Source organism: Phymastichus coffea, unplaced genomic scaffold (assembly GCF_024137745.1).
Source record: "Phymastichus coffea isolate CEN01 unplaced genomic scaffold, Cenicafe_Pcof_1.1 PCOF00052, whole genome shotgun sequence".
In the NCBI taxonomy this organism is placed as follows: Eukaryota; Metazoa; Arthropoda; class Insecta; order Hymenoptera; family Eulophidae; genus Phymastichus; species Phymastichus coffea.
Genome location: NW_026706863.1, coordinates 781100 through 808071, shown reverse-complemented (window position 1 = coordinate 808071; position 26972 = coordinate 781100). Strand labels below are relative to the sequence as shown.

The following is a 26972-nucleotide window of genomic DNA, read 5'->3' as shown; positions in this document are numbered from 1 at the left end:
CTAGCATTGACAAATATTTACATACCCAGCATTTATCATTTGACTTATTTTTACTAAATCAACATCCTCCCATAAGTGACGTATTAAATAACCTTAGGTTAGTGCCCCTGTACAGATAGGCGCCGACGTGGTCAGTTATATTGCTTAACGCCGGCTCTTTAATTTCAGTCTGGGCAGCATAATGTCTATATCGATTTATCTTAGACGTATGATGAACTTGGGATGGCGAAAAATTTCCACTGAAATCTTAGATTGATTAATATTTTCAACTTCTTTTAAATTACACTTTATTAAAATCATTGAACATCAAATTTACTAGTAATATTCTTCTTAAATTTGCTAAATTTTGAAAAGAAAATTGTCATAATTTTTTAACATTGTTTTAACTTCAAAAATATAAAATAGTTATAATCTAAGAACAAAATTTCTTGTCTTGCAGTAAATTTGAGAAATTTTTTCTATAGCAACCATTATTTTTTATTATGTAAAATTTAAATTAATAAAATTTAGCATTCGCGCTAAATTATAGTAAATTAAGATAGTTGAAAAAAAAGCTTCTTTTGGAACATTCTCGCTCAAACAACGCCGGACATTTCTTTTCACCACTTAACAAAATCACCACAATTTCCATCTCTCAGTGACTCCACCATCAATGCCTCGACACAAAACAAAGGGTAGCAGCTGCACCGAGAATCTTGCACCTATCTAATCCCATACTTTGCATATTCCGAAGGCGACGCCACGCGAGATGTAGTAATCGTCCACTGTGTATTCACTCGCGAAAGTCGGTTTTTGCGCCCAATAAGAGAAATCGTTTGTACGAAGGATAATTTGTTGCGGGTGTCCTTTGCGCGTCTGAAGGCTGATACGCGCTACGCGCAGAGAATTTCATTTGAAGGCTCTCGCGGATAAATCTTTGCGGTTGTTCGTATATTTGTTTCTTTTGTCGTTGATCACGGTGACACACTTTGTTGTTTTTTTTTAATTTCGGATGAATGGTATTTCTTTTGCGGAAGATGCCGTGACAGATGAAGATAACTGAAGATAATTAGCGAAAACGGGCTTTTTTTGAGGTGATTACTAGCGTGAATTTGAACATTAAAGCTCGACTACCATCGTGATTGGTCATGAAAAATTAATGGTTTATTATTATTATTATTATTATTATTATTGTTATTATTAAATTCTTAATTATAAAATTCTTTATTAATTATTAAATTCTTTAATTTTACACTGTTCATTCTGATCAAACGAAAATTATTTTTGAATCGTTTTAGAAATTACAAACAAACATTATTCCATCAAACAATAATTATATCTTCCGAGATAACACGATGTATACTTTGAATCTTTTCTTTAAAAAACCATGGTCATCGATAAGATATCTGCAGCTTTACGACACGTTTTTAAACCCCACTGATGTAGTGTTGATCCTCAATATTTGCGATATGTACTTCCACGACAGGTTGAAATTATTTCAACAAATATTTATAGTTGTCATTAATTAATTTAAAAAAAAAATTCAGCTTACGTGCTTTAGAAATTCGAAAATTCTCACAGTCTAAGAAGATGAGAAAAAATCCCTACAAAACAAGTTATAGACACTAGGCGTGTCCGCGTGAGATAGAAATAGGCGAAACGTATCTTTTTGAAAAACAAACGTGACGCGTTTAACACCTGCTTCGAAGTTGAGAGTGCACATCCGCACCCCCTTTGGAGCGGCTAGACGTTTGGGTGACGGGGCGCCTGGAGAAAGAGCCACGGCGCCCAAGTGAGAGGAGAGGGAGAGTCAGTTTAAATGCGAGCCGAGCCAAGCGCGCTCCTCCAGTCCGTTTCGAGTATCCGGGCGACCGACCGAGAGAGTTCAGTGTGCTTTTCAGTCTCGTGATTGTACGACTCGCGGGGCTTGTTGTTTTTCCCGCATTTTTTTTTTCAGTTCTCTTATACATTAAAACACAAACACGGCAAAAAGGAGAAGAATCTCTGTGTGCTATGTGCTGAGTGCGACGTAAAGGACGGGTATTTATTTACTTATTATCGAAGACATCTCTCGTGTATAAGCCAACACGATGACGAGCAGCATGAAGCAAACTGTTATCAAGTGAGTTATGTATATTTTTTTTTCGGTTTCGACATTCCCTCTTTGATTTTTGTCGTGGAATTGGGATTCATTTGCGCTTCGTGCACGCATTCTCTGCGAACTATTCAAGTTTGAAAAGATCACTCGAGTTTTAATCTTCTTTCGAACTTTACTGATTATTTTAGTACTTTTATTTGGTGTCAAATTTGATTAATGTTTTCACTTCAAATTCCCATAATTATGGTTTCAGAACATTCTTAAATTTGAAGTGCGTTACATTTGCTTCCATGCGCTCGTTAAAAACGGTGAGTTAAGAAAAGCGTATACATGAAAATGTTAACTGTTGCGGTGCACGAATTAAAAACACACTTTGTAACGTTGAGAACAGTATTATTTAATAATAAAAAATGTGTATACTCAATAAATCTATTTTATTGATAGGATTAGTTACTGTCGGAAGTCTGCAATTAGATTATACTTTATTCTTAATACTTGTTTGATTTTATTACATTCGATAAATGTAATAATGGATCACCATGAAATGATACACTATATTTTTTTATTGACTTTACCACTTTCAAATCACAATTAAAATTTAAAATTTCTTGAAATTTCTTCTATGAAAGTATAATAATTATAAATCTCGGATTAAAAGTTTTACTTGAGTTTTATGACAATTTATCTCAAATGTGATCCTTAGAGACAATGTTGTCCTGCTCAATAGCCAATTTTCCGCATTTTGTTTTGTCACGAATCCGCTAGCCGCGTATTATTCTGTTGCACAACAACGAAAATTTTCCGAGTAACGATTAGCTGAGAGCGTTTTATTTTTCGTTTTTAACATATCTTTTTGCGAGAGTAATATACTATAATCCAAAAGCAAATATCCTTTTTTTTAAAACGATATTTCTATGGAAAAATTTCTGTAAAGTTTATTTGAATAAAAAAAAATCCTCCAGTAACTTCAATAAATGAAAGCAAAACGAAAAAAAAAACCAGCGATTCACATGGTTCGGATATCGACCCCTTTCGCAACAGCGATACATCTGGCGCGCTCTCAGCATTCAGTTCTGGCGCGCGGAAAAAATGCACCTGTGCACGCCCGAATCGAGTCCGCGCGGCTGCAACAATGGGCTTCGCACACCCATCAAGAGAATTTGGCCTTACGTTGTCTATAAACTAACCGTACATCGAAGCTCGGTTCTCTGTCGTGGGAAGACTTTTTGCTATAAATGAATCGAACTCATGCACATCGGATGCCTCTGCGATAACAGATACAGTTAATTATTCTCAATTTGTTGAGTAATGATTGTACACTCCTATATAATATATAAAAGGGTCACATAACAAATCGCTCGACGATTTACGAGTCATTTGCAAATAATTCGATAAGAGCCAAATAACTACGCGATAAAACCACAGGAATGACGGCTGTTTAAAAACGTTACGTGAACCGTTCAAGGTGCGAAAATTAACGCTATGTTTATGAATGTTGTATCCTAGCAGAAATTTTTCCGAGATGAGATAATCAAGGCGAGATCCCGTGAGGAAAGTTGCGTGTGACTCTAATGTTCGCGTATAAATTTCGTGTAAAAGCGTTGATACTCCGAAACAGAAGTTACCTTTTTATCTTGAAAATATTCTCTAAATTTGGATTACTCCAATCGCACGATCTGTGGTAGCGCTGAAAGTACACACAAGTATAGACAGTCAGTGTTAAACTATTTAGCTCGTAGGCGTGAGTAAAATGTTTATTCAGCCAGTATTTTACACCTCATTGCTTGAATGTATTTTAAATTAAAAAAAAAACATCTTTTGTTTCTTAGTTTCTAATTTTTCAACAAATCAATCAGTTTATTTGCATTAATAATTGACGAATTTAACTAAAATCTTAAGACCAACTAGACAAAGACATTCCATTGATATCCAGAATTTATTTAGGTTTACAGGTATGAATAAAAATACCAGTGTTTTTGATATTTCGAAAATAAGATGATGTTTATTTTTTTATCATGCTATTAACAAAAAAAACTTTGATTAAACCATTCTTTTAATTTACATTAGTAGCAGCTCTGAGATTTTTTCTGTATGGTCTAATAATTATACTACGCATATAGGTAATTAAAATAGTTGCTTATTTGAACAAAAAAAAAGTACAACAGATTGAATAACTTGAATGACAATCATCATCCTAATCACTGGAAAATTAGTATGGAATTTAAAAAATAAATATGATTACAAACGTAAATGCTGATTTGATCTGAAGTTTCAATTAAAAACATTAAATGTTGAATATGAAGTCATCTTAGTAATCGCAACTAATGCACGTTACATCTCTATTAACTCTTTTATAATAATAATAATATCCTGCACATCCAGGAACTGACGAAAATTTTCCATTTACGTTAACGTCAATCTACATTACATACCCTTGTTGGCTCATTAAAGCTGTGCGAGGTGTCTATCATTGCGTACTATATTCTCAAATCGCTCATGATTGCCCATTTTACGCGGAACACGGAAAGACCGAATTATTGTCATAGTGGCAGCTCGTAAATTATTTGGTTTTTACAAGTATACACGTGTGACAGGTGAAAGGCTTGATTTTCGGCTCCTCTAACGGTATGGTCGGCCAAGTGATGAAAAGTCATTTTTTAAACAAAGGGTTTGAGATGGCAGTTACCTGACTACCGAAATTTACGTTGATTCCGCCTCCGTTTTTAGGAATTATCTGTTCGCTCGTAAATTTTTTACAAGAGAAACGTCGTTTGCGCCAACTTTCAAAATGAATTCACGTTATTTACGATAATACAAAAGTTGTTACTCTCCTGTGATTTTTTCTTTACACAAGAAAAAAGCTATAAATAGCTTAACATTTTTTAAAAATTTCTACGCTTGTTAAAAATAAAGATTAAAAATGTACAAGCTATTGCTTATCATTATGCACGTCTCGTTTCCAATAAAAATAATTACTATTTACTTTGATATATCATTCAAGTAAGTATCCATAGCATATAAATAAAAGTGTCATATTTAAAAAATTGTTTGTTGATATAATTATTTATAAAATAATTATATCACATATCATTGCATCAAAGGGAATAAGTAAAATATCAACTCAATCCATTAATTAGTCGTCTAATACATTCAAAGACAAACTTGAATGAAGAAAGACAATGTTTTTCTTAATAAGATCAAGTATTGTCTATGGGAACTTTAAACAAAAGGCACCATAAAAGTTGAAGTCGTATTGTTGTGGTCCGCAATTATTAATGAAACCGTTGTTGACGGTGCAAGTAGCGTAATAAACGTAGTAAGACGGTTGGTGCAGTTGGCCAATAAAGGGAGTCTTAGTACCTACTTCTCGCTTTATGTGTGGTGGTGCTTTTGCGTGGCTTATATTAAAGAAAATTACGCCGCGTACGCTTGCCGATTGTTGCTTTTGATCAAGCCATGCAGAAAAGAAAATATTTTGGTGTAAATCATCATTTTCGTATCTTCATCGATTTTACAGAAAGTTAACGGTCTCAAAAATACAGTCGAGACATATAATTAAATAGCAAATTCTTCTCTCATTCTACGACAGGATACGCCGTGATTGAGTGAGAAAAACTATTACGGTACAAGCGTGAAAAATCACATGAATACATAGGCTTCATGTCAGGGTCGATTGCACAAGCGCGAAATCTTTTGTTGCATATAACGATAAATTTCTCCGCTATTGTGGACTGCAAATATATAACCCTTCGATACGTAGTCAAGTCAATAAGCTTTACACATTCGTATTTTTCCGTCAAGGTTGCGTTTGCAATAAGAAGTCTCACGAGTAAAATCGCGAGCTTTTACGCGAGCACAAGATTGTTTTTGAATTGTCTGGAAAATTCTAATATGCGCCGCAGTGAAATTGATTCATTTTATTGTTCGCATGTACGTTCCGTGATACTTATGATTGCATGTCATAATAGCGAATCGAAACGTGATCGAACACAAAATGCTGCCATTCCGTTAGTGTTGACATAGAGAAAGAAGCAATTATATCTGTGTCGATAATCTTTGCAATTGAACAGAAAGGAAAAAAAGAATGTACCGAGCGTAAACAATCTCATGTCCGAGAAGCACCACAACAAATGTCTCGAGCCAAAAAAAATATATAGGTCAACCGCGAATGGTCTGGACGCGAAGGTTAGGTTGAACCGGTCAAATGGAACGACCGAAAAATGAAGGAGACAATTTACCGCTAGCGCATCACGTAAGACACATACATAATGCGATTCGTATTAATAACGGTGCTGCGAGAAAGGGGCGCTTCGAATTTTTTGGCGGTCATTGCACGTGAAAGAGAGAGAGAGAGAGAGAGAGAGAGAGAGAGAGAGAGAGAGAGAGAGAGAGAGAGAGAGAGAGAGAGAGAGAGAAACTTGTTTGTATGTAATCATACGATCCATTCAGAATCTTTTTTTCTTCGGTACTTTATTGGATTTCTCGGATGAAATGGGTTATACTGATCAAATATAGCTTAAATTATCTTAAGTTTCTTTTTTCCTCTCCTGCTTAATCGATTTTATGTTTGTATATGTGAGGTTGTAAAATTATTATGCTAATATGCAGACGATTTGTTGATCTACAAAAGATATTTCTTCCGTTTTCGTAATAATTGGACTTCGGTACATAACGAATAACAAAGTATGCAGTCATCGTGACGTATCAATTTTAAGAAGACAATTCTGACAATGAATTTTGTATTAAATATAAAAAATATCGATACAACTATGTCTTTGTTAACGGTTGACGTAATGGTGTAATAATAAATTCTGATATGCTTGTGATAGAATAAATTCTTTAATAAATAAAATAAACGAAACATGACTTATCAGTTCAATTTATTATTTTATTCTTGATTGAATAGGTGGAACGTTATTAATGTTTGATTCATTTTCTTTATTAAGCATTGTTTATTACTTATGAACCTTTGTGAATAGTCAAAATAGTCTTTCCCCTTTGGATCCTTTCAAGCCAGTGTTTATTTAATAAACTTTATCCAACAAACAATAATACAAGAACCCTTCCTAAGTATAAACGATAAACTGAACCGCTTGAAATATAATATCTAAATGAATGATTACATCCAATGTTTAACCTAAAAATAATGACTAATTTATATAACAAAATAAATCATTGCCCGTTACCATACAATTCCGCAGTGTATAATCTTTTGCTCAACTAACCTCAACACCAACGGTACAGATATTTACTCAAAAAAACAAAAAAGATGTCGCATGATGACGGCACGCGACACTCAAATCACACGCTTGGCGTACGTTAATCGAGCGCCTAAAGTGCATTATGTGCGAGCGGCCTCGAAAATTGAGAGGAAGCACGAAAAGCCAATTGCTGATGCGGGTCAGCCGCATGCACATACATACTCACGCCAACAGGTTTCCGCTACACGCGATCATCATCATCTTCTCGATGGCTTTATCAGATTTTCCGCGACGATGCCGCGACTGGCTGCGACGATTCATTAGTAGATCTGAATTGATTTACCGTCAGAGCATTTCTATGCGACAATTAACGCCTATTGAGTATTATATCGTTACTTGCGAAACATGTGTCTATGATATTTTGTGATTTGATATACTTTTTTTCATATAATTTAAAAAATTATATCATCATAATTTTCTAATTTGTTGGAAATTATTTTTAGTTTTACGAATTCTAAGATCGACATGAATTCATTTTACATATACTCTACGAGACATATAAAACATTACGTAAAAAAATATTAGAACAATGACATTAATATTTCGGACATCCAGTCATCTTGAAATTCTCATAGCGTATACAAGCCGCAGAGTGGATATTCGCCGCAGCGAAATCACGTAAATATAAGTAAAAGAAGGCCGATACACTGTTTCTCGCGGTGCTTTCCCGTGTTTTCGTGAAAATCGACAAAACATTTTATAAACAAAATTCAAACATTCGAAGTCATCGCACTTCCTTCGCATACACTCTTTAATTGTTGCAACATTAAGAGTTGTTTGCTTTTTCTCCTTCGTGACGAATAAGTTTACGAAGATTCGTCCGATTGCTCAATTTCGCGCGCTACTCAAGGAGGCAGTGATCGTGCTTACTACTTTCTTTTTTTGGAAAGTGTTGTTCACGTGAGCAGAATAAATTTCATCCTGTTATATTTTATTGGATGCATTATCTATTCTCAGGAAAATATAGAGTTGGAGGATAAGTAGGTTAGTGTTTAATTAATGATAGCATTTTAAGCCTTCGTCTCTCGGTACAACAATGAAGCTAACGTTGTGCGCTGCAGCTGGGCCGAGGAAATCCCAATGCATCTTCTCAATACCTACTCGGACTGAATTAAAAATTCATGCGCACTTTTATTTTATAGGCAATAAAGTTGCCGATTACGTTGATGAACCATAAGAATATATGAGCTGTGCTCCTTCGTTTATTACCCGTTTTACTATAATCCATCTTATTATAAGAGTTAATTAATGTCAGCAATACAATTATATTTCATTAAAAAATAGGAAGTTTTTCATCACGCGTGCTACTTGTGAATGGGACTATTTTACGGTTCCGACAAATTTTGTGTGTTAACTCATGAAGAAGTTTCATCATCTGCTGTACGAAATTGTTTAACAATCACTCAACGAGCATTGAATGATACAGAAAGTAACTAGAGCATCCGCAGTAATTAATTTGAAAATCAAAGCCTTCGAGAACGACACTAATTTCATCGACATCTGCGCCTACGCATAGAATTGACACGTTCGCGACGACAAAAATGTAAAATAATGATGGCAATATCATATTGTTTTGCGCGAACTAGGTTAGCCATATAGCAGGGTTATTGAACGTCGATCGTCCGAGCTTCCGGCCAATTATACATTCCGACTATGACTCTCGGAAGCGGAATCAACAAATCGAGCTTGTCTCGCGATCGCTACGAGAATAAAGCACGAGATCGTCCATGAGAATAATCGCGATTGTAACTGCTTGCCGTGAATATTCAGTTATTACGCTGAGAAGAAAATAATCAGGGGAAGTGGAAATTGGGAGTGTACTATTTCCTAAGGAAAGAGTTCTAGCGGCAATGCTGTTGTTACGGCAATGTATATTTTTTTAATTGTTGCTTGTAGTTGGAATTTATAGCTTGTGAAGATAGGTTCTCAATCGAATGCTATACTTTATAATTAATTTCTTCATTGGCAAGCACCATAAAATCGTTCAAATTTACAAATGCGAGAGATTAATCATCAAAAATCCACGCAACGAATGTTGCCTAATCAACGTACTCGTGCTCACGAGCTAAGAGCGAAGACTTGCAGAAAACGAGACATTTCCCAGAGAAAATTTACATCACCTGCCGACGTTGAAGGTCAGTTATTTCGTCTCAATCTTTCAAGGCACGCACACATGCACTTCAATCATTGTCGTACCTATATAGTGCCAATTGTCGGCAAAGAAGCGGCTTGATTCGCAGAAATAAGGAAAGAATTCGCAACCCACGCGCAGATAAATCACGAATCCTCGCGATGAACAATCGGGTAGGCGCGGAAGACATACTAAGCATGAGCGTTTTATTCTGGCAAATACGATGACTAAATTTCACTGTGATCGTATTCAAATAGTTTTTCTTTCATTATCGTCAATAAGATAAAGCTATTAAGAATGCGCCTGCGAGGATACTTGTTGAATTAATTATAATCTTGGCTCACTTTCGTTGTAAAGGGATGATTCATCGATGTTATCATGATAATGGGCGTCTCGGACGGACGGAATATTAAATTGAAGTTTGTCTAGACGATTGTGCACGTTATATGAGTGAGTAAAAGAGGAAAAAAGTAATTTTTTATAATTAAAACTTTCTTGTCGGAGAGAGTTCTGTGTAGCTATGATATCTTACACAACACTGTGCGATAATTCTCTACTCGATCGTCTATTGTTTAAATTAATTGATTTTTGTGAAACGTGCTTACGCAGAACATAGCGCGAAGATTGATCTCGTTCAAAAATGAAATTATTCCTTTATATTAAATCGAGTTTTCCACTGGTGTGATATTCATTCATGAATATCATACAAGTTTTGCGTTGCTTCAAGAAAGCAATGAAATAAAAATCTCCGTGTTTTTTCAAGACATCAAGTAATGTAAAGAACAAAGAGTAGAAAGTAGAATAAATATTTAAAAAATACGAATTACTGAAAGGTCAGCTACATTCATCCATCCATTACATGCAATTAGAATGCAACGTACAACACGACAGTAATAAAACTACGGTCACAGTTCTCATCATTCGTATAATAAAGATCAAAACTCATATCATGTTCTTGAACTTACGATTACTATGTCACTATAGTTTTATTTTGTCATTTTGCAAAAAGTAAGATTCCACAGTAAAACAAACGGCACATAGCTTTTGTCCTCATCTTTTATTGTTCAACACGTAAATCGAATTGAATAGAACGCAGAAAGCATACTTTTCCCAGTTTTTTTGTCACGATGGCCCAGATTGAATGTTTGGCTAACCTGATAGCTAGAAACTGTTTCCCCCTTTGAACCAGGACGATTTGTCGATAAAACCGTAACACGAATCCTGGCTACGATCCAACAATGCGATTTTTCCGTTAGTGTGCAACGCTACACGTTGTTCAAGTACGAACAATCAGCTTACGAGCGCATAGAGAAAAGAGCTCAAGTGAACGTTTCGAAGCGAACGCTTTTAAAAATATTTGTCTTTGAGTGTCAATATAACAGTTAAAAATCGGAGTATTTCGCTAGAAATGCATGTGACTTCCGTTAAAGTCACTTTTCAGTCGGCTAAATCATTTGTCCTTTTGTTTTGTAATGGACTTGTTTCTCCGGTTGCTGACAAAGTTCAAAATGTGTAATTCTCTCTTATTCTACTATAAAAGTTGTATGAATGCATTTTGTATATCAAAAACACAATGCCCTTACATAGTTACCACTATAATTGTAGTGTTTGATCAGTTCTGGAACAATGAAAAGTAATTTCAGTTGTATTTTTTTAGAAATATATATGCAACTTGTAAATCTGACATTCACAACGAGATAGATTCTATTTTCATATACAAATGACATAGTATTATTTTTCCAAATTTAATTCAACGAATTACTGAAAAAAATTGTTATATCATTACTTTCGAAAATCTCGTTCATTGCAATTTTCCTTAAACGATTCCACGTTCGAAGCAAGCAACCTTTGCTACATGTCATTGCCTTGAGACAGGCGGACAAGTCTGTTGAGAAAGAGAGAGAGAGAGAGGTGCGTACCGCACATTAGAAAGTCAAAGATCGTCTCTACGCGGCGCCGAGAACGAGAACGTTTTGACGGAGTTTATATGACAGCAGTCCTGCCTCATTTTCTCCCGTGACGATAGAATTAGATACGGCATTTTATATCCTCTAGAAAATACTGAGTGTTTTTTTTCTACAATGAGGAACAGATTATTCATTTTGTATGAGAAATAGAAATTTAATTGTAAAGTTAAATCCTTCTTTTTCCATTTGAATTAGGAAATACTTGTGAATCAGAATTTCATGCTTATACTTACGAAATACGAAGATTGAAAATTATTTTCCTTTTGACTTATATGAAAAAAGTCAATTTTAACTTATTTCTAATTAGGATATGAAGGTATATGATCCTTGTTAGAAACTCTCTAAATTTCAATAAATTTCCGTTATAATGTAAGAACTAGTCGTGTATCAGGTGGAGAAAGTTTGTAAATTCTAACACATCATGTTGATCAGTTCATTCATTAGTATAGATTAGAATTCATTGCTCGAACAACACTCAATAAATCTGCGCACCACAAACAATCGGTGAAGTATGAGTTGTAAGAACCGTACCAAGCGAAATTCCTTTCATCGATTCGCATACAACTCTCGCGAGGTCTAATTGAATTTGACTTTTTTACGAATTTGACTCGATCACGTCGATGACCTGGTTATATTCGCTCACGAGCTGGGTGCTTTTTATCACGTGAGAAATCGCGATAGACAAGAAATTTTAGCTGCACGTATATTTATAGGTGCGACTGGATATGGGAGTGTCCGCGGTTTGTCTACAAGAACAAATGGGGCGAATCGTCTACGATGACTCGTGTCGTTGAAATTGCAATTTAGCTGTATGTTGAGAATAGTTAAATATGTCGTTGAAACTAATCAAGTTGATTAGTAGTGAATTGTAGAGTGTAAATAATGAAGTGTTGAAGTGACTTTCGACCGTTATACATCACTAGAGCGAATGTGTGATTCTGAAGAGAAGAAACTTATCTCATTATATAATTCTCATTACGTTCACATTTTTCATTCTCAAAAGTAAACGAAACTTATAATAGTTCCGGTTGCACGAATAGATTACTATCACCGTATCAATCAATCGAACAACAGTGCGTAAAGCGACAAAGTGAATTTCCCAATTACCAACTAGTGAATCGACACCGAGTCAAAACAATACTGTGAGTGCCTTGAAATGAAAGTAAGCGCTGTATACAGCAAAAAAGTAAACGCCAATTATGCGGCGTCATTATGTAACAATTCATATCGCTTCATTGAACACGCTGTACGTTTGTCAATATCTGTCCTAACGTCAGAATTAGTCATTTGGTGAGCCCTGTGTCGCGCAACAAAAGCTTACTCTCTTCGATTTGTTCTAATTGTTGCAGTCTTATGTTCTTTAATCGCTAAGCTGAGAGAAAAATTTTTTTAATTCAAGCTGATCGTATCATAAAAAATACTATTATTTAGATTCAAACAATCTTTTTATAATATAGAATAAATTTTGTCGATTAAAAAAAATATTTTTTTTCAAATTAAAAATGCTATTGTCTCGATCAATTTTGGTTTTGAATTGAAATAATGGTTTTTCAGAAACGACAACAATTTATTCAAAATTATAAATAGATTTATTAAATCTCAATAAATGAATTTTTTCAAAACTAACAAACCGATTCAACTCAATATTTAATACTATCTAACTAAAATTATTTTAGTTATGCGAAGCTAATATTTAAACAGAAGCAAATCCTTTTCTTATCGTGAATTCCATAAGTTTAAAAAATTTTTTCACTGAATTTATCAATAAGTTTTTATAAAATCGTGTCAATTATCCTTAACGCTTTTCAAAAACAACAAAGGCCATATGTAAAAGAGCAGCATCTGCGGCGTATAACGTAGTAGTTCAAATATTTAGTAAATAATAAGTCTTTTTCTGAACGTTAACTATTGTAGATCCGACGCACATTATTATCCAGATCGATTGGCACCTGTCACATGGTCCATACGAGTATCAATTTCGGAGGAATGAATGAGCTTCAATAAATATTTTTACGCGATGAAAAAGCTAAGGTAGTTAATAGTTTTGTGACATAGTTCAGTGTTGACAATGAGTTATATACTCGCAATAAGTGATGGTCAATAAGTGAGCCGCGATCGATTTTGCACTACTAAGCTCTATGATTTCATTTTTCGTTGAATGTTTATTCAACATTAATGTATTTCAATAGCTACTTATATGACTGTATATAATTGACATTAATTCGATTATAAATTTTTTTTGTTAATAGAAATCCAACATGGTGGAAAAGACGCACGGCTTTAGAACGTGGATTGACAATTATGGCCGTATGCGCATTCTTGATTGCCCTAGCATTGGCCATCGGTCTCGGAGTCGTAGCATCCAATTCCGAGAGTTGTCAATCATCCTTACCAAATGGTAAGTTCCTTTTTCTATTAAAGCTCAAAAAGCCACGCTGATGCTTTTTGATGTCATATGCATGCCGTCTGTGTCAGATCTGATATATGTATTTTCATACTGATCGTAAAAATAGCTCTTCCGATTACTTTTTGCTCAGAGAGTTTGATAGAACGATCATTGGATGAATTGTTTAAAACGATCAACAGATTAAATTTTTAACATAAAACAATGTATTATAAGAGTAGAATTAAGTCCGATGAATTCTAGTAGAATCAAATGTAGCATATTCAATTAGTGTGAATCAAATCTTATCTTTCATTATCGTTACTTTGAAAATTAAACTGCTTAGATATTATAAACAAGGCATCCGTAACAAATTGATCAAAAGTAAATAACTAATGACAGCAAGTAGACAATAAAATGCAATCAACCGTTTTGATTAATATCGGTATAATCTTAATTTTCAATAAAATATCACGATATATTGACTTATAACGATCATTGAAAAAATCTAACGTTTGCTTTTTTTTAACTCTGAATGTGTCATTCAACCTGCTTTAACTGTACAATCCACAATCACCGCACGTATACGCATTGCCATTCCACAAATATCCACTGCATCGGCTCGGAACGCTTATAGCTGCTCAAGCTAATGCGGAAATGCTACCATCCACAGCGGAAGCTCTAAGTGGCTCACCACCTTCCAAGAAAGGCCCTCAAATTGTCGAGAAATTGAGTGACTCTGATATTTGCTTGACACCTGGATGCATTCACACTGGTATATGTTTGTTTATTCCTCGGAATGTATTTTATTAAAAGTTTATAAGAATATCAATTAATTAATATTTTCATTTAATTCAAGCATCGTCAGTTCTGGAAAGTATGGATACAAGTGTTGAGCCATGTGATGACTTCTACAATTTCGCTTGTGGTACTTTCATGAAAAACACGATCATTCCCGATGACAAGACAAGCGTCAATACTTTTAGCATCATTAGCGACAAATTGCAGAAACAGCTCAGAGCGAGCATAGAAGAAGAAAGTAAAGCGAGTGATCCAAGGCCTATTAAACTTGCTAAGATACTCTACCAGACTTGCATGAATAAGAGTGAATAAATATTTTTATGTAATTGTTGATTCTAAATTGATAAATTTTTATGTATTAGTAACATAAAATTTTGAACTATAGGTCTTATTGAGGAGCAAGGATTAGATCCTCTCCATAAAATCTTGAAGGAACTTGGTGGTTGGCCGGTTTTAATGGGTGATAAGTGGAACGACGGTGATTTTAATTGGAAGGAATCCGTTTACAAGAACCGAAAATATGGTTACTCAATTGATTTATTCATTGACTTCAGTATCGGCGTGGATTTGAAAAATAGCACGAAACGTGTTCTTGATGTAAGTGTTACATTACATAAAAACGGTTTGTAATATAAATTTTAAGAAAGTCTGTCGCTGATAGAAATTTTTCTTTAATGACAAAAAAAATCTTATTTCTTCTTTTCAGCTGGATCAAGCTTCATTGGGTCTGTCTCGTGAATATTTGACAAAGGGATTAAAGAACGAAATTGTTAAAGCATATTATGACTATATGGTCGATTTAGCTGTAATACTGGGTGCTCATAAAGAGGAAGCTCGTCAAGAACTGAAAGACTCTCTCGAATTTGAGATGAAACTTGCAAACGTTAGTATAAAGTATAATTTACGTAATAATTATTTATTGCGTAACATTCGAGCGAAGAACTTTTTTTATTTCACGTTACTATATTTTGTATTTTATGAGCGGTGTTTTTCATTCCAATAATTTATTTACCACAGATTTCTCTTCCAAGCGAGAAGCGTCGTAACGCTACTGCGCTGTACAACCTGATGTCAGTCCGCGAGCTTCAGCAGAAATTCACAACAATCCCATGGATGGAGTACTTTAACACAATTCTTACCCCTAGTGCAACCGTCACTGAAGATGAAATGGTGATCATTAACGTACCAAGCTATATAACTGATCTCGAACGTCTTCTCGAACAAACACCTAAAAGAGTCCAAGCAAATTACGTTATGTGGAGAGCCGCTGCTAGATCCGTAAGCTACCTTACTGAAGAAGTCCGTAAGAGGCAGCTGCTTTATTCGACCGTTGTCAGCGGTAAGTTGATTGTTATGAATTTAACTGAAGAAGATAATAGAAAAATTGCGAGTAATCGATCGTTCGGTATTTGATAATCACGAAGACGTCATGCCTTGTCATTCACTGATGTGATTCGCGGTTAGAAGAGAAATGATGCAATTCTTGTTACCACCAGCTTCGAGGGAAAAAAAGAGGCAGATAAGAATTTCAACCCATTATGTTAGAGAAAGTTGATAAATTGCAGTAACTATTACGGTAACCGTCGATTAAATAATACCAGTAGCCTGAAACTAGTCAAGTAGTAACACCCTGCGTATGGCGAGACTGGCTATAGTACAAGATAGTTATATTATGTCATACAAAATTATCGTTTGACATAAAAGTTAGTGAAAATGATTGAATTGAAATAATTTTAGAAGCATTTAATTTTTTTTATTCAAAACCAGTTTAATAATTTATACTTTGTACGTTTTCCAAATAAGTTTAAAAATAACAGCAAAAATTTAAGATTAAAGAAAAAAATTAAATTAGGTTCTAGAAACAAAATAACACGTAACTAAGATCAGTGTTTTTGTTTACTCCTGATTGACAATTCATTCCTTTACTCTCTTCGCATCACTTTTCGAAAGATATATCTGTAGAAAAAAATGATAGCAATAATAAACATAGATTTATACTATAATATGCATGAAATTTTTCGTCTACAGGAAGGACCGAACGTGAGCCAAGATGGAAAGAATGTGTGGACATAACATCGGGCAGTTTTTCGATAGCTATTGGTGCCAACTATGTTAGGAAATATTTTAATGAAGACGCAAAGAAGAATGCCGTCGAAATGGTTTCTGAAATTCGACAGGAGTTTATGAAAATTTTACAAAAGGTTGGTTCTCAATGGCTTTGGCATAAAGAAGTTCTCCAATCTTTCCGTAAAGAATAACTAGGCAAATATTTAGCTACATGTAACTGATTATTTCATAGCGTAGAACTTCCTATTTAATGATTTAGTCTTTTTTTTGCAATCGTTGATAAACATTTGCACTTAAAAACTTGAAACAATTAAACATACTTGCAAATTATTCATATCTTTCCATATTTGCAGGTTGACTGGATGGATGAGACAACAAGAAAAGCCGCTTTGGACAAAGCTGAATCGATGAGCACACACATTGCTTACCCAGATGAACTCTTGGACGACAAAAAACTGGAAGAGCTTTATGCAAAATTGGACATTAGTCCCGGCAACTATCTTCAGAGCATTTTGAACTTGACACTCTTTAATAACGAATACTCCTTTGACAAACTCAGGAAACCCGTCAACAAAAGTGACTGGGTTACTCATGGTAGACCTGCGATTGTTAATGCATTCTACTCGTCTATTGAAAACAGTATTCGTTAGTGCAAAAATTATTTTATTTTTCAACAATTGCATCAAAAGTAACTGATTTTACAAATATTTTCGACAGAATTTCCGGCTGGAATCTTACAAGGTGCTTTCTTCAGTAAAGACAGGCCAAGATATATGAACTACGGTGCGATCGGTTTTGTGATGGGTCATGAAATCACACATGGATTTGACGATCAAGGTAGACAATTCGACAAGGCCGGTAATCTCGTTGAGTGGTGGCAACCTAGTACCAAAGAAAACTATCTGAAAAGAGCACAATGTATCATCGATCAGTATGCGAATTACACAGCTCACGAAGTTGGTCTTAATGTAAGTTGCGATTGCTAACTTACAGTTTAAACATTTGTTCTCGTAAACAATTAGAAAATTCATTTTTCACATTTTATCTTCTAGCTGAACGGCATCAATACTCAAGGTGAAAATATAGCCGACAACGGTGGTATCAAAGAAGCCTACTATGCCTACAATGAGTGGGAACGTCGCAATGGCAAAGAGCCCAGACTTCCAGGTCTTAAGTTCAGTCCACAACAGATGTTCTGGATTAGTGCAGCTAATACATGGTGCAGCAAGTACCGACCTGAAACTTTGAAATTACGTATTACAACTGGTGTACATAGCCCAGGAGAGTTCCGCGTTATAGGACCACTGTCAAATATGCCCGAATTCGCCAAAGACTTTAAATGTCCTATCGGCTCGAGGATGAATCCCGAAAAGAAGTGCTCCGTTTGGTAGGAATCGAGCGACAATTTTTTTTTTTCAAAATGAGCACTGTGAACTAATATTTCTTCTGTTCAACACGTTGTCTTGGTGGATTTACATTTTGATTGCAATGTTATTGCTAAAAATCTATTTCAATTTGAAAGACTCAACTGTACTCTGAAGTTATGTGTGGCGAAGTATCTCTGATTAGTGTTTTTTGTCAGAGAGATATAGTTTAGTAAAATGATATTTTACCATTACGAAGCAAAAAACTAGTATCTAGGTAAAATTATTCCGAAAGTAAGTAATGTTTGTTGTGGCTTAAAATAATGGAAATTACGTTTTTACAACAACATTGACCGAACAATTGGAAAGTTGAATAAAATGAATGCTAAAAGGTCTCTGTTATAATGAAGCTGGAAGTGCCTTTTAGCATTTATCAAAATTTACTGCGATTTGACTAGGATTAAAATTTGTTTAGGCAATAATTGCAATTATACGGATCGAAATTTTGAAATAATGAAATGGTAACTGTTTCTGAACGTACATGTATAAAATTATACATTTTAATATAACAAAGAAAAACTTATCAAATGATGGAAGAACAGAATATATATAAATAAGTAACAGAGATGTGTCGTTGAAATTAAAAAAAAAATTGGAGAATGGCAACGTTTGCAATGAAAATTTTTGAAAAAAAATTGTTGTTTGTCGAACATTATGAATGTTCGATTGATTTTTCCTAAATAGGTATACTTTATACTCTTGCATACTGTCATAATTATATTTACAGCAGGCACAAGGCGCCTATAAACTCATTATTTTATGTCAACAAACCATTCTGGCCTCTTTTACTCTTCGACACGTCAAATTTTGTGATAGGGAACATATTTCAGAAGAGGATTGTAAAAATATCTCAGCATTTTAGGATAAGTAGTATTATATACTGCATTTTTATCAATGATATAAATATATTAAAAGATAAATGATCGTTACCGTATATTCAAGTAGAAAAAAGAAATTGAACTGTTGAATATTCAAGGTCAACAATTGACGTTTCAATTATAATTGTAAGATATATTAGTTTAAACTCTCGTGCGAATGAACTTTTTATATAATAACAAATGAATTCGCACAATTAGGCAGACGTGATATATCATTAAGAAGTCATTAATATGAGATTATCAACTGTTTCATATTTTCATATATTATATTATTGTTCCTTTTTTTTCAAATTGCATTTTCGAATATTTTAAGCTTTAAGGATATATATAATTTCATTGAAACCAACTATTATTTGATGTACCAATTGAAAAAAGAGCAGAAAAATTAATCACTTTGTTGTACAATATTAAACGTTTACTATTAAAGATTATTAAATGTTAGGCTTGGCTGAACATACAACTAACATTTACACAATTTACTAATCGTCACAAAGTACTTAGGCATCGTTCTTTAGTATTAATCGTATTCGTAGTTTTAGGACGTTGTTTACATTATGACAAACTATTTTCTTTCGATTATTGCTTTACATTCCATCGTTTTCTTATCACGCCATATAGAGAGCAAATTACACGTACGATTTGTATTTATAAGCGATGTTACGAGATGAGCATTGCTTATAGCTAATAGTGAACAATGTATTATTTTACGATTTCTTTTTCTATTATTGCTTTTATAAATGAATAAGAATTTCAATCAAGTATGATATATTTGTTGATGGTGACATTTTAATATTAAAGACATACCAGAAAAAAACGTAATTTTATACTTTTTTCTTACCACACAATTTAGCAATGTTTTCTTTTATTGAAATGTTATATTTTTCCGCATACGTTTTTAACTTGTTTTTCTTCAGTTTGTACTATCAGAGTCAGCTTGCACAAAAACATCGGTGGAGTACGCAAGCACGCGCCGTTGCTAAAAGGTAAATCGCATGCAGCACTTACTACTGTGTTGGAGTTTTAAATTCGAAGTGATCTGCTTGCTGCCACTCAGTCTTGCGTCGGACTCGGGCGCGACGATAAAACGACAAAAACATGACGTGTACAGTCGATCAAGTTATTACCCTGTTAGTTTGTGATGTGATTCTACTGTTCTATGAGGATTATTTGACAATGGTTCAATAATATCGTTTAACAAGTTTACATTCTCAACATCTGATCAAGTAAACAATTTTTTTCTGTGTTCGGTACATCGCTGACGAAGTACTGTAGTAAAATATTATTTATTTAAAAATCAATAATATAATAGTGAAGTGTCCCAAAATTTATTTTCATTTGCTATACATTTAATTACAAACCTTAGCACGTAATATTAAATAACGAAAAAAAAAAAACATTTTTATAATGATTTATTTTTTATACCACTAGTACATACTGTTATAAAAAGAATTTGTTCTACTTTAAACATTTCAAAATTCCAATACTGTAAAGTGTAACATAAAATAGTAAAGATGGTGGATAAAATGGAAACTTCTATAAGGTCAGTTTTTTTATTCACATAATATTAAGTTTATTACTGTAACGATTTCTTAATTTTTTCACATTTTATGTTATTATTTATAATTAAATTAGCATTAAATTACAATGTAACTTTTAAATGCGGAAAAATATTAAACTTATTTGTCTCACGTTATATTATTCATGTTTCAGTAGTTCAGTTTATAATAGTTATAATATGTTGTGATTCGATCTTAAAATAAAGTTTAAGAAGATTTAAGGGAGATTTATTGTTTTTAATAGATATTATCGACATGTATCCGAAAATTTATAAAAATAAGTTGGAATTTATGAATGTGTCAGTACTATAACTCCGCTGCGTCAATTGGAAACCCACCGTATTAAATGGAATCACTTATGTTAGACTACATTGAATAAGACCACTTACTTTATCAATAGTACATGCACATTTCATCTTTTGAATGTGTTTTACTAAATTTCAATTATATGAACATTGCGACGAATAAGAACGGCTATGATAATATATTATTTACCAATCGTTCTAACCTAATTTTATTGCTTTTTAAAATACTCGTTGTTAAATATTTAAAAATATAGTGGGGATAGTGCTTCGTGAAATTTTATATCTATTTTCTTGTTGATTTGTAATATCACGATCAGAATAATAATACAGAGGATGCATTTTTACTATGAAAGTAATGCCTCACATTTTGTATATTATGTAAATCATTGAATCGAGATAAAATATCGAGATATCGCGGTTCATAAAACCAGAAAGTTTTCACAAAACTCATACTAAATTATATATTACAATAGCCCAATCACGTTAAATTCATGCTCCAAATTACCTCCGCCTACACTTTGATAACGTGTTTAATGCTCATTATCATTATCAATGTTTATCTAAACAAGGTCAAACTTACATCCAAATTAATTTGTCTGCATGTTGAAATATATTTTTATGAAAGACAAAGCTTATAATATGACAAAAATATTTTCAATTTAGAGATGTAACATGGTGGAAGAAGCGTACGTCTCTCGAACGTCGACTAACTATTTTTGCTACATGCGCGATTTTAGTCTCTACTGTACTTGTTATTGGCATTTTAATAATGGCATCCACTACCAAAGACTACCATACAACTCTAACAATGGGTAAATTTTCACATATAAAGTAATATTTCAGTTTTTCAATTTTCACAAGTATACATAATACAATTTCATGACATTATAAATAAAATTAACGTTTATTTTGACAAATTTTTAAATGTAAAAGTTATTTGCATGTATTCTACACTTTCATAAAATTTCTAATTCAATTTAGGATTAATATATCCAGTAACAACTCCGAGTACTACGGCGATACCCAAGGAAGAGCCATCAATTATCGAAAAACCACCAGTTGGTGACGTCTGCTCCTCTGCAGAATGCATACATACAGGTAAACATTTGTAGTTGAAAACTAACGTTGTACAAAAAAATATACCTAGCATCAAAACATTAATGAAAACATTGAATATGTGTACATTCAACTAATCATATTGCAAGCTTCATCAATTCTCGATAATATGGATCCGACTGTGAAGCCATGCGACGACTTCTACCATTTTGCTTGTGGTAATTTTCTGAAAAATACAATTATTCCCGATGACCAGGAGGAAGTTGATACTTTTGGAATAGTTAGTAACAAGTTGCAAACACAACTTAGAAATATTATTGAAGAAGAAAACTTTAACAATACAAGGTCCCTTAGACTTGCGAAAATTCTATATGAGACATGCATGAATCAAAGTATGTATTTATTACAAAATTTATATCAATAAATCTTTCAGTAATTTTAACTGCTTCAGTAATTTAATATATTTTGATGACAAAAAAATTATGCCTGATTTTTATTCGTGCACAGTGACTATAATTGAATTTATTCCGATTTTAGAATTAATAGAAGAACAAGGATTAAACCCCCTTCATAAAATACTAAAGGAGTTGGGTGGCTGGCCGGTTCTAATGGGTGATAAGTGGAATGACACTGATTTTGATTGGAAAGCATCCATTTACAAGAATCGAAGATATGGTTATTCTATAGATTTGTTTATCAGCTTCGACATTGATGTCGATCAAAAGAATAACACTAAGCGGGTAGTTTATGTAAGCTACTAAATATATTGCTTTATTATTTTTTATTTCGATAAAAACTACTCTGATATGGTTTTGATTTGTACAACCTTATTTTTAATCAAGCTGGATCAAGCTTCTTTGGGCCTTTCTCAAAAATATTTATTGCAAGGATTGGAAAACGAGATTGTTCGTGCATATTATGATTACATGGTTGATCTTGCAGTAATTCTTGGTGCAGATGGAGAAGAATCGCGCGAACAGCTCAAAGAATCTTTAGAGTTGGAAATAAAACTTGCTAACGTTAGTTTACATTTTGGTATTGGGTAACTTTATTTGGGTTGAATATAGTCTCTTAATCGTGTAATAATCAATGCCATGAATAATTAATTTATGTTAATTGCGAATTTGGTTGTCAACATAGATTTCTGTTCCAAGCGAAAAGCGACGAAATGTAACGGATCTGTACAATCCAATGACCATTCGTCAACTACATGAAAAATATCCTAGTATCCCATGGTTAGATTACATCAATAATATCTTGTCGCCGAGTGCACTTGTGGATGAAGATGAAGTCGTAATTATTTATGCTCCATCGTACATTAGTAATTTAGAACGCCTTCTTCAACAGACACCAAAACGAGTGCAAGCAAACTACATTTTATGGAGGGTAGTCGTGAATTCTGTAGGTTATTTGACCGATGAAATACGGAAAAGACAGTTGGCTTACTACACTGTTGTTAGTGGTGGGTTCAAAAGTTTTATAAAATATAATACTATAAAGGAAACATGGGTCTATGAATTTGCTTCACAGGAAGAACTGAGCGAGGATCAAGATGGAAAGAGTGCGTAAAATTAATAAGAAAAAGCTTTTCAAAAGCAATAGGAGCAGCTTACGTAAAAAAATATTTTGATGAAGAATCTAAAAAAGCGGCTATTGAAATGATAGCTGGAATTAGACAGGAATTCAAGAAAATTTTAAATATGGTCAGTATTTTTCTTTACTTTCTCATTTAATATGAAAGGTAATTAAAGTTCTTTATCTAAGTTTCCCAAAATAACTAACAAATATTAAATCACATGTAACTAATATATTCAAGTCTAAAAGATTCTACTGTAATGACAGTCTATTTTACATAATTAACAATCATGCACTAAACTTATTATCAATATTTATGTTAAATTGCAAATTGGAAAAAAATTGACACATCAATTCGTGTAAAAATCGAAGATTGATAATTTTCTTATAAATGTATTTTTTAAAGTTGTATAGAATCTTATTTTTATTAACTACATGTGGATATTTTGAAGATTGATTGGATGGACGATAAAACAAGAAAAGCTGCCCTGGACAAAGCTACTTCGATGGAAGAGCATATCGCCTATCCAATTGAACTACTAGATAGTAAAAAAGTCGAAGAACTGTATAAAAAACTGGAAATCAGCCCTAATAATTATCTTCAGAGTCGCTTAAATTTGACGATATATGGCGATGATTATACATTCAGTCAACTAAAGAAACCTGTTAACAAAAGCGACTGGATTGCGCATGGCAGACCCACATGGGTCAATGCTTTCTACTCTTTCAACGAAAACAGTATCCGTTCGTATAATTAATAAAAAAATTTACTTCGAAAATGTAAATTAAACTTTTTATCAAACAGAATTCCCAGCTGGTATCTTGCAAGGAGTGTTTTTCAACAATGAACGACCAAAATACATGAACTACGGCGCGATTGGTTTTATTGTGGGTCACGAAATCACTCACGGATTTGATGATGAAGGCAGACAATTTAATAAGGATGGTAATCTGGTTGATTGGTGGCAAGCTAAAACCAAACAAAAATATTTGGAAAAAGCACAGTGCATCATTGATCAATATTCTAATTACACTGCACGTGAAGTTAACATGAATGTAAGTCATTTTATTGTGTTTGTATTATATATAAGTAGCAAAAAATCTCTAGAGCCAGATCTTTAATATATAATATTTGGATAGAGTTAAAATTGAAGCAATGTTTTATGAATCTACATTAGTGAGTTACATAAAGTAAAAGATGAATCTGCATTTTAGAGACACATAAATTTCAAAATATGCCATTAATAGCCATATTAAAATAGATTTTTATATTTGTTATTGATAATAAAATTTAATACTAATCTATTATTTGTAGCTGAACGGAATTAATACGCAGGGTGAAAATATCGCTGATAACGGCGGCATTAAACAGGCTTATTACGCCTACAACGAGTGGGAACGTCGCAATGGACCGCAAGAACCTCGGCTTCCAGGTCTCGAATTTACTCCTCAGCAAATGTTCTGGATCAGTACAGCGAATACATGGTGCTGCAAATATCGACCTCAATCCCTTAAGATGGATATCACCACCGGCGAGCATAGTCCTAACGAATTCCGGGTAATAGGACCATTGTCAAATATGCCTGAGTTTTCCAAGGATTTTAACTGTCCTGTTGGTTCAAGAATGAATCCAGAGAAAAAGTGTTCGGTTTGGTAATAGAAACTCAAACACTGGCCACAATTTATCGCTATTACATGTTGACAGTTGTTCAATTTAAGATTTTTAATAATGCGAGAGTTTGAATTATCAGTTTGCTTATAATTCTCATTGTCATGGAGTAATTTTAGTTCTTAGTTGATGCATAAATCGCACGTATTTTATGATAGTGAGTATTATAAAGCTTATTGTCAGTCATTGTTTTCATTTCGATATATTTATAATTGACGTATTATTACAGATAGTACAAACCGGAGTTATTTTTATAATTGATAAGTAGTATTGTATCGACCATAGCTTGTAGATAAAATAATTGCAATAGCTCAGAAACTAATTAAAAAGTTCCTAATGAGAATGAGATAGATATAAGTTATATATCTTACCTTGTATTTTATAAGATTGAGTAAATATATATTTGTTGAACAACTGTAGTGTTTAAATATAAAATTTCAATAAAATATTATCAATCTTCTCATAAAAAAACGATCACTGTTATTTACTAATTCGTACCAAAGAATATTTTTCGACAATTCTAACTTACGACAGCTTTCAATGACAAAATAAAAAAGTTCCCTAAAATTTCCCTAAATCCAAGCTATATCCTAAATTCATTTCAATAAGAATAAAAGCAAATAGTATGCAACGAAGTGACACACATAGATACGAGTGCAGTACATCGCTGTTACACGTGTCGGAGATGGTTCTCCCGCCAAAACTACTCTAGTTTCAATGGCTTTAGACAGTGCAGTGACCGACGCGCGCAGGCCAACCACCTATGCAATGCAATAGTCGCGTTTGTCGAGTTGAAACTGCACTCTGTTAGTTACCGTTGCCGGAATAACACCATGAGATGTTGCGCAACGCGATAAGCCGCGCCGAATTTGCTTAGATTGCTTTTACAGCAAGGTGAGACATTTTCTTTATCGCATTGTTTTGTTGGGCCAATCTTAAACAAACTGTGAATGAGTACTCTAATGTTATTAGCGAGGTTTATTTTTCCTTGGGAATTTTACATTAATAATTCTAAATATATTTCTGAGTCTGATTATGATAACATACTTAGCAGATACTGTGATTGAAAAACGATTAAAAGTTATTGAATTAGTAATAGCTTCATTGACACTTGCGATTTCGAGTTCCACATATTAAAATCTAAAGTAATAAAAGCTTGCTCGTAGACTCTAGCATGACAATACAAGAACTGACAAGCCAGTACAATACAGGAAAAATTACCCAATGTTGGCAAAACAAATTTATTGCTTTTTAAAATAGTACAAGGTTGTTCTTAAGAGAAAATGACGTATGCTTAACTAGATATATTTACACAGACGAAATACTATCATTGTCCCACTGAGGAGGTTCCACTAAAATGCAAAAATAAGTGATTTACTGGTTGTTATGAAATCTGCATGTATTTCTATAGAATTAATAACTCAAAGGCTCTAAAACAAAGTCTTTGAGCACACTTTTTTCATTCTTGCAAAGTTTAAGAAAACAGTCACCGTGATAAGAAAACTACACTTTAAGAATTTCATCTCAAATTGTGAAATAGTAAACACTCATAAAACAAATAAAGTAAAAGGAACGATAATCTAATTACAAAGCTTCGTGACAGGAGCCGAGAAATCACATACATCGTTTTAACAAATTATTTGATTTCTTTTTCTGAATTGACGTGTTCATAATAAGTATACAAATTGATTTCAAATGAGTCTGAGCATTGTTACAAACATGCAGGAAGTAAAAAAGTAGATGTAGGTAAAGGCATAAATAAGTTGAACTATATTTTTATTGTGTCATTATTCTCACGGAAGCATTATTCAATCGACGAAAA

The 26972-nt window shown here is 33.4% G+C and overlaps 1 protein-coding gene across 5 annotated transcripts; it reads left to right on the top strand.

Moving 5' to 3' along the window:
• Positions 1-1848: 1848 nt before the first annotated feature.
• On the top strand, positions 1849-25606 carry LOC131665473 (neprilysin-2-like). Of its 5 annotated transcripts, none has more exons than XM_058937364.1 (12): positions 1849-2101; positions 13686-13834; positions 14493-14594; positions 14679-14924; positions 15006-15217; positions 15327-15503; positions 15638-15959; positions 16649-16821; positions 17041-17332; positions 17405-17655; positions 17740-20529; positions 20703-20859. In XM_058937364.1, the coding sequence occupies exons 1-11, from the start codon at positions 2070-2072 to the stop codon at positions 18076-18078; spliced, it is 2295 nt and encodes a 764-aa protein (XP_058793347.1). In that variant the 5' UTR covers positions 1849-2069; the 3' UTR covers positions 18079-20529; positions 20703-20859. The 5 variants fall into 5 exon arrangements, with proteins under 5 accessions (XP_058793347.1, XP_058793344.1, XP_058793346.1 ...); XM_058937361.1 differs by having other exon boundaries at positions 14457-14594; XM_058937363.1 differs by lacking the exons at positions 1849-2101; positions 13686-13834; positions 14493-14594; ... (6 more) ...; positions 17405-17655; positions 20703-20859 and adding exons at positions 21514-21662; positions 21832-21948; positions 22056-22298; ... (6 more) ...; positions 24797-25307; positions 25380-25606 and having other exon boundaries at positions 18081-20529.
• Positions 25607-26972: the final 1366 nt, after the last annotated feature.

Coding starts and splice junctions, on each gene's coding strand:
- LOC131665473 (XM_058937361.1), top strand. CDS start 2,070: ATGACGAGCAGCATGAAGCAAACTGTTATCAA. Junction 14,595..14,678: donor ACCTGGATGCATTCACACTG/GTATATGTTTGT, acceptor ATTTAATTCAAG/CATCGTCAGTTCTGGAAAGT. Junction 15,960..16,648: donor TTATTCGACCGTTGTCAGCG/GTAAGTTGATTG, acceptor TTTCGTCTACAG/GAAGGACCGAACGTGAGCCA.